This window comes from Rhinoderma darwinii, chromosome 3, assembly GCF_050947455.1.
Source record: "Rhinoderma darwinii isolate aRhiDar2 chromosome 3, aRhiDar2.hap1, whole genome shotgun sequence".
Lineage (NCBI taxonomy): Eukaryota > Metazoa > Chordata > Amphibia > Anura > Rhinodermatidae > Rhinoderma > Rhinoderma darwinii.
Genome location: NC_134689.1, coordinates 4,445,933 through 4,455,095, shown reverse-complemented (window position 1 = coordinate 4,455,095; position 9,163 = coordinate 4,445,933). Strand labels below are relative to the sequence as shown.

The 9,163-nt window shown below is 46.9% G+C and overlaps 1 protein-coding gene across 5 annotated transcripts in view; it reads right to left on the bottom strand.

Annotated features, from left to right (window-relative positions):
* Positions 1-468: 468 nt before the first annotated feature.
* The window catches only part of ERC1 (ELKS/RAB6-interacting/CAST family member 1), a 77,466-nt gene continuing 68,771 nt past the window's right edge, over positions 469-9,163 (bottom strand). For 4 of the 5 annotated variants that reach the window (XM_075855706.1, XM_075855710.1, XM_075855708.1 and 1 more), the window contains 2 exons: positions 7,206-7,394; positions 469-6,236 (listed from right to left, as the gene is read on the bottom strand). In XM_075855706.1, the coding sequence (XP_075711821.1) occupies positions 6,099-6,236; positions 7,206-7,394 (327 nt within the window). In that variant the 3' untranslated portion in view covers positions 469-6,098. Of the gene's footprint in view, positions 6,237-7,205; positions 7,395-9,163 lie in introns of those variants that run through there. The other variant, XM_075855711.1, reaches the window with a different exon arrangement.

Genomic DNA, 9,163 nt, shown 5'->3' with positions numbered 1-9,163 from the left:
CTAGGATAATGACACTGACACTTGGGGTACAGCATAAAGACACGGACACTCGGGGTACAGGATAATGACACACTGACACTCGGGGTACAGGATAATGACACACTGACACTCGGGGTACAGGATAATGACACACTGACACTCGGGGTACAGGATAATGACACACTGACACTCGGGGTACAGGATAATGACACACTGACACTCGGGGTACAGGATAATGATGATACACACTCGGGGTACAGGATAATGATACACTGACACTTGGGGCGCAGCAGCCGTTATTTAGCAGCTCTCCGCTCAGGCTAATATAGGGGTACAGGATGGGAACCTCCTCTTGACGTCCATATGACAACCCCTATGGGCATTAAACGTAGCGTCTTACTCCGTCTATTTCAGTCTATAATCGTTTCTCACAATTAACCCCTTCGCCTCCCCTCCCCCTTTCTGTACAAGAAAACAAAATTTGCACAATTTCTAGTTGTTTTTGATTTTTTAATATTTTTGGCATCCTGTGTCCGGGGAAAGAAAAACAAGGAAAAAACAACGAAAATAAAACCATTGTTACATAGAGAAAGATCAGGCTCCATTAACCTCTTAACGCCCAGGAGTCCGGGCTAACTGCATCATCTTCCAGGGACACCCCAAGAACATGTTGTACAGGCAGCGCCCCCTAAAGACTGCGGGGGGAAAAGATTTTATTTTTCCTTAGAAAAAAAAAAGTTTTTACAAGATTTTTTTTTTTAAAAAAGGCACGAAAACAGCCCAATAAAATACAGAGGGAGGACTTGGCTTAACCCGTTGGTGGCAATAAGGATGCTACAAGGCCGGCTCCTCCAACAGCTAGGGGAGGGGGGGGGTACATATTTAACATTTATATATATATATAAACACATCAGACACACAGTAATGGTAGTGAGTTGGCCAGCAGCAAACCAAGAAATCGCCCCTACATCCAATAAACGGGGTCTCCCTTCCTATTCCATAGATCTTTCATTAAAAGACACATGAACGTCCCCTCCCACATTATACATTCATTAGCCCTCATCGCCCCCCAACCGTTTGCTATGGGTGAGGGTCACACGCACTGGAATTTTACCCATAAAGGGTTAAAGCAGCTGGTCCCGCGTTCTCGCCATTAAAGTTTGCAGAGTATGAATTCCGTTTCCCGCTCAGCGGCCGTTGCAGACCCCACGTTGCTGCACACGGCCGACTAGCACCAAAAATATCTGGCCGGGTTGTTGGCGGAGACTTTCATAAGGTACCAGTGACATCACGGAGGCACAGCGAGGCTCAAGCCTCAGTAGTCGGACACGTGGCGCCTTCCGTACAAAGGAAACCAATAAGACCGCTCCGGCCTCCTATACGCTATTTATACTGGTATATGGCGTCTACCAGTACGTTTCCACCGCCCGCTCCCGTATGTCTCTGGTACCAGTGACGGCACAAGCTCCTAGAAAACGGCATTCGTGTTACTTTAAATCTGCCCCTTTAAATAATCTTAAAGGGGTTCTCTACACAGATGATGTAAACCATTGGATTCGCACTGCACAACGTTTGTCATACCGGACCAAACAGAACTTATGTCACCTCCTACATAGGTCCGGACATTTTTGTATAGAACGTATATTACCACCCAGTGAAAAGTGGAGGACCCCTTTAAGAACCCGCTGGTCACATGCAATACACAATAAGGTGACTGTGCCTTTAAAAGCCCCAAGACTTTAGGATTTCTGGTTTTATGTAAATAAAAAGTCTTATTCTTGTATAATGAGAAGTTCTGCAACTTTAATTCCCCTACTGTTTTCAATAATTTTGTTTGCTGTCAGTGAATAGAAACATTCTTCTTTACATCCAGAGACTTAAAATCTATACAGACCGAATACTAATTTGCTACAATTGTAACCAGTCTAGACAATCCTCTAAACAGCCTGGACTCCCGACTGATACATTGTAACAAACTATCAGGACAGGAGAGATTTAACGACAGAAATTGAAATCTACGCCTGAGCAGGTGTCGTTTTCCGCTATTATTTTTTCAAATTTCTGTCATAATAACATATTTGGAGATCTGACTCCGGTCCCACCCACTTTTGGCGCCACTTTTTCAAAATGGCGAAAGACGAGAAAGGTCTTAAATTTTTTCGGCAAACATGGCATGCCTCAAAATTTGCGACTTTATTACGCCACACAAATTGTGGCAAATCGCATCATAAACCACCCCCCCCCTCCCCCGAAAGTTGCAGAACATTATACAGTGATTACGCTTCATTTATATAAAACTGGACACTGGCCCTTTAATGCATTTTTGTTACGATTCGCTTCCGTAAAGGCACTAATAACGGGATATGGAACCATCATTGGCAACAGCTGTTGGACAACGGGCGCGGTTCCTATCAGCGCAATTCTAGGAACCTGGTTACAGGACGCCATAACGGTAAATAGCGCCTCGAAGGGGTATAATACGTTTTCTAGACACGTGACTCATTAGCGCGGTCGTCCAGTAGGAAATCTCCCGCGCTCCTTAGGGCTCATGCTCTGCAGGACTTTACCCGGGGGCGGCGAGAATCCGTTCTGCTGTAAAACGTCACGACAAAACCGCCTCAATATCGTACAAATTCAAGCAGTAAAATAATAATAATAAAAAAAAAAATTCAATATGGCAATTTATTCATATGTAAAACACGCGCGCACATCTCATACATCTATACACGTGTGCGTCGTACGGGACACACGCCACATTTTACTACTCCTGTGGTTATACGCAGCCGCAGGGCCCCCAGACGCACCGACATCATGGACAATAAGGGGAGGGGGGTCAACAGACATCAGACACGTACACAAGGCGGGGATATAGGATCTCTAGGGTGGTGTTCACACTTCGCCATCAATTTGCTTTTTTTTTTTTTTTAACTGCAATTTTCCCAAAAATTTCCTTTGACCGCAACGTGTGAATACGGCCTTAAAGGCCCGGCGCAGGTATAAACCACGAAAAAAAAAAAATAAGGAAAAAGGCCTGAAAAATTCAGGTTATTACACGACTCCTCAGAACACGTCAGGAACTGAGTTTTTTTTTTCTTTTCCGTTTTGACACAAAAATTTTCAAAAAAACAAAAACACCTCCCCCCACGCACAACTCTATAAAGGTGTAGCAGCGGCAGCCATTTTGCTCAGTAAGATTTGTCTGTAGTGTAATATATAGATTATATAGAATTTTCTACCTATTTTTCGCAGTGGCGGGCTGTGCGCCCGAATTTTAACAAAAAAACGGAAGGGTTCGCTTTAAGAAAAAAAGATATTTTAACCCTTTTTTTGCAGCTTGTGTATAAGATGAATGGTTGAATGGGACCTTGTGGTGTTTTTGCCTCTTCACACCGATCCCTCGGTACAGATACTGCGACATTTGCAACGTTCTCGGCGAGGTGACCCCTCGCACGTGCTCCCTCTTAACACTTCTACCCGATACAAAGACGGTCAAACTGTAGGTTTCTTTAGGTCAATTATACATCTGCCTATAATGTTCATTCCTTCTGCAAATATTTGTCTTGTACCGATCTTAGGTTACATCGGGTCTTATGCTCCAGTCACATCCAGAGCTGCATTCAAAACTCTACTGGTTACCATTGTAGCTGATTAACGCTATAATATATCCTTACATTATAGAGGTCAGAGCTGCATTCTTCTGATACAGGGCTCCAAATCCTCTGCATAGACAGTTACATGATAAAATTTGGACTTCCTGCAGCCACCACTAGGGGGAGATCACTGAATTCTTATTATACATTGAACTCAACAGTAAGCTCCTCAGCTCCACCTAGTGGTGGATGCAGGAAGTCTGAATTTTATTATGTAGGGGGATTTGGTGCTCTGTATCGGAAAAATGAAGATCGTACTCACTTTACGGCTCGTCTGACTCCCATGATGTACTACACTTTGGTGAATTGCATTGTGGGAGATGTAGTGGTGTATAGTCTCCACTGCCTAACTGTATAGGCACAGACTAAACAGGGGGAAACTATGATATGTGAGTTACTGCAGACTTCCGAATGCAGCTCTGGATGTGACTGGAGTATTAGACATAATGTGATCAGTAAAGCAAAGTGACTTAACATTTTATGCAGATTTAACCCGTTAATCACGGTTCGTTCAAGGCTTTCCTAGAAGTCTCCTCAGTCTTTCGGCTCCAGGTCAGTTCCTGCCTCATTTTTACGTTGACGTCTTCCCGCTGCCGCCGAGACGCTCGATGCCTCGTTTCCGTAAATGGAACATTTGCCTCCTCGCGGTTGTATTCAGAACATGGCGAGTAGGTGACCGGTTGACTTTAAGGATTTTACCGCCCGGACCAGACGGCTCCTGATTTATAAAGTTTATCCTGTAGGAGCCGGTAACAGGGACCTGCAGCTTCGGAATGATCCGCAGACTGATGAAAACCTTTGACCTCGTCTGGACAGAACTTACTGGAGAAGCCTAAACATCCCGTCACATCCCCCCCCCCCGAGTCTCAACAATTGTATCCTGCACGGTGGCGGTTCCCATCTCCGAGGCGTCCATGTTTTATGGCGTCCCCAGTCCCCCCATAAACCTCTTGGTTACATCTGGATTGTATGGATTCTGAATGATAAATTGAATTCCTGAGTTTATCAGAGGTCAGGGAAGGGGGGCACTAACTTATCTCCAGGCTAAGACATCCCAGGAGTTAGGCGCCAACTTCAGGTTTATTGCGCGGTTCCGCCTGCGAGAAGTCTCACAATCCGCCTGCCATTAGGATTCATAGGAGGATCAATGAGCTCAGTTCTACTCACCGACCAAACTTCACGGCAGCGTCTCCTCCACCCCAGCAGGTCATGTTTTAAGGATTTCCCATAATGCATTGACACGAATGAAATCACCTGCCACTGTCCGGAGGATCGATCACCGGGACCGAGCGGCTTCCCATTTTTAGAAAAATCTGATTAATACAGCAGCCTGAGATGGAGAGGTCATGGTGTAGTCTGGTTGCTAGGGATACACTGTCCTAACAACCGGTGTTGTCAAGCAGTACACGACCCTAGCAACCAGTCTGTCACTGAACTCAGAAAAAGAGGCAAGGGGAGTCGGACGAGTTTAAACTAGACCGGTCTCCATCTCTCACTGCCACCTTAACCCTATGTTCTGTCAAAATAAGGCAGAGGACCCCTTTAAATTTGGTGTACACTTCATTGCAGCCCCCCATTTGGGACATGGGGGGGTGCTATTGCACCCACCTGGATAGTGTTTTTTTTTAGGGGATCTGAGACGGACAGTTTTGATGATGAATCCCCAATACATGACCTGTTGGAGGTAGTGGAGAGCTGGTCAGTGGGATGTGAAATGATAGGTGTGGTAGTACCAGGAAGGACGGGCTGTGGGGGTGCTGCTGGTGGATTGCTGGGTTTGATGATCGGTGGCTGGCTGATAGAAACCTTCCCCGGAAACAGGAATAAATGTCACCAGATAATCTGTGCAACAGTAGAATCAGTCCCAGGATAACGGAGCCTGGACGAGCTGCGGAGGATGGGTGTGATGGGCGGAGATCTCCAGGCGCTGTAGTCCGGAAGCTTTGAGGCATCTTGGAATAACCAGATCTATAGACTTTGCGATATTTCGGATAGAAGTCTCCTTAGATTATGAGCTCGGTCACCGTTCATCTGGTCAGGGTGGAGCTTCATCCTTTACCACATCATCCCTGCCGCCGCCGCCATAGTCAAACCGTCACAAGGAGCCCGGGCAAACCCTCTTATTGCATTTCTGTAGTGAAAGTCCCGTGTATGAACGGAAGAGTAAACCCACCAAAACCCAACGGCACGACCCCGGGAGGGTCAACTCCACCCTGAAGAAAAAGGGGAGGTCTTTTTTTTTTTGGTCCTATGGTGGGGGAGAGGGTCGCATTGAACCCCCAGAAACCACGAGAAGCCCCTGCAGTAACGGTACATACAGCGCAGTTTGTGACAGGCAGTGCAAGGCTGGATGTGCGGCTCTCTACCCCAGGAGAGGAGAAGGAAAGAACTCGTAGACTAACACTGGTGTCCGTATTATCCGAGCCGCAGGCGGTGACCTCGATCTCCGTGGCTGGGGGGGGGGGGGGGTCAGGAGGACTCTTCCAAGGCATTGACAACTTGTTCCAGGATATCAGGGCAGTGATCTGCAATCTGCTGGAGGATGGCGTTGGCGAATTCCTGCAATTCCGTGCTCTCGTGCTCGCACTTTTCTAGCTCTTCGCTCAACTGGAAGGAGGACAAGGAGACATTATACAAAGCAGGAGGAAGCAGGGGGAGCTCACTACATACAGATACATACAGCTCCCATAGTTACATGATAACATTCTGCTGCCTGCAGTCACCACTAGGGGGAGCTCACTACATACAGATATATACAGCTCCCATAGAGTTACATGATAACATTCTGCTGCTGCAGCCACCACTAGGGGGAGCTCACTACATACAGATATATACAGCTTCCATAGAGTTACATCATAACATTCTGCTGCCTGCAGTCACCACTAGGGGGAGCTCACTACATACAGATATATACAGCTCCCATAGTTACATGCTAACATTCTGCTGTCTGCAGTCACCACTAGGGGGAGCTCACTACATACAGATATATACAGCTCCCATAGAGTTACATGATAATATTCTGCTGCCTGCAGCCACCACTAGGGGGAGCTCACTACATACAGATATATACAGCTCCCATAGAGTTACATGATCACATTCTGCTACCTGCAGCCACCACTAGGGGGAGCTCACTACATACAGATATATGCAGCTGCAATTGAACAGTAATAAAGCTACATGCAGTGAGCCTCCCCTAGTGGTGGCTACAGGCAGCCAGAATTTTACTGTTCACCTGCATATTTCTATGCAGGGGATTTAGAGCTCTGTAATAGAAAAAGGAGTCCCGGACATTATAAAGATATATTATAAAATGAACAGCACAAAATGTTGGCTATAAAACCCGATGTTCAAGTGTGGAGATCTACAAAAACACAAGCAACAAAAGTAAAAACCTGTCCTGGATGTATAAATAAAGTTTGTTACAGGAGCTCAAACTTCTAATATAATTCTACTGTGTGCGGTATATTCGGGTGGAGTTACGTTAAAGCGATTTCCCTTTATGACTACTGTGACTGGACTGAAGTCTGGGCCAGGCTAGGCCAGTGTATAATGGTTCTTCTACTCCCCCACGCTCACCTCTATGGCCGTCATCTTCTGCAGCCTCTGCTCCCAAACTGCCCGGCTGTCATCCAGGTAGTAGGAGTCAGGCGGGCGAAGCGCTTGCAGGATCTGGGGGTCTCTGTCCTGGCACAGAGCAGTCAGATGCCCGATATACAGTTTGAGTTTGCTGCGATTCTGGTCAAGGTCTAAGAGGGGCTGGATCATCTAGAAGGAAAAGAAGTCAAGCTGGTTAAGTTAAGCCATAGAGAATGCCTTATATGCCACCCAACCAATGATGTCAAGAAGATGCCACCAAAAGCACCACCACCATCACCTGAGAGGAACCAAACCAAGCAGCACCTCCCCAGACCGAAGCAGGACCTGACCCGGACCGAAGCAGGACCTGACCCGGACCGAAGCAGGACCTGACCCGGACCGAAGCAAGACCTGACCCGGACCGAAGCAAGACCTGACCCGGACCGAAGCAAGACCTGACCCGGACCGAAGCAAGACCTGACCCGGACCGAAGCAAGACCTGACCCGGACCGAAGCAAGACCTGACCCGGACCGAAGCAGGACCTGACCCGGACCGCCGCAGGACCTGACCCGGACCACCGCAGGACCTGACCCGGACCGAAGCAGGACCTGACCCAGACATCTTATTCTGCACATGGTATGAAGCCAAAATGAATGGAGACAATCACAGAAACCAGTCGAGACAATCCTCTGTGAGCGACAAAGTCTGAACTCCAGACTGATACACTGTAACAAACTATCAGGAGAGGAAAAATATTTGTGTGGGTAAATTTTTCACAACACAGAGTATTATCTAGACTATCACAATGTAGCAAATCTTCAGCTGTAAGAAGTATTAGGTCTGCATCAGTTTTTAGCCACTGGATAAAAAAAACCAAGAATATTTCCATTTACTGACAGCAAACAGAAATCTTGAAAATGGTAAAGTATTCAAGTCTATTAGAAAGTTGCGAACTTTCCAATAAACTGAATTGACATAAGACTGGCCCTTTAACAAGATGGATAGGACTGTATATAGCGCTGTGGATCCTGCCGTTCTTTAGAAGGTAGAAATAGTGACACGTGGTATCGGGTGTAGAGCGGCGGCGGGTCCGCAGATACCTTATCTCAGAGTCACGTTCACAGACAGGAGCGCAGGCGGCGGCCGGGTGACGTGTCTCAGCGCTCGCTTACAGAGCAGAGAGGCTGTCCGCACCAGATAAAGCCGGATTATGAAGCTGTGATAGAAAGCAGCGGCTGCGGAGATCGGGAGCTCCCGAGGGGTTCACTGCGCCGCCTGGAAAACTGATAAAAGCGAAGCAGAGGAGGCTGGGAGATAACAAGGGCGACCGACGAGCCAGGGAAAGCGTTACGCATTGCGTTTTGTGAACGTACCTATAGGCCCCATTCACCCAATGAGGGGCAAAAAAAGCGCCTCCGTCGGGCCCGTATAACTTTTTATTATTTACTGTATAGAAAAGCGTAGTCAACTACACTTCTATACAAGATCTCTGCTTGCGGTTTATGAACAGAAACATGTGTCTTGACATCCATAGGATGAAAACCTGTACAGCACTAATACTTTTACAGCTGAGGGTTTGTCACAATTGTATCCTGCCTAGAAAATCCTCTGTTAGGTAACCATCAGCAGCACAAATCTCCTGTTACAATGTATCAGTGCAGGTGAAATGTATCAGCCTGGAGGCTGTATAGACTGGATATAAATGTAACAAACCCTCAGCTGTGATAAGAATTAGGTAAACAATGTCGCCATACACTGACAGCAAGCAGAAAGTTGCAGAGCGTTTAGGCTTTAGTTACAGAAGACTGGACCGGCCCTTTAAGATCATCGTCTTCTGGTTCTCCGGACTCCTCTAGCTGGATCCTGAGCACATGCTGGAGGGGCCCCGGGGTCAGGCAGAGGATTTGTTACACATGATTCTGGCTGAAATAAATGGAGTCTGCACATGTCTGAGCCT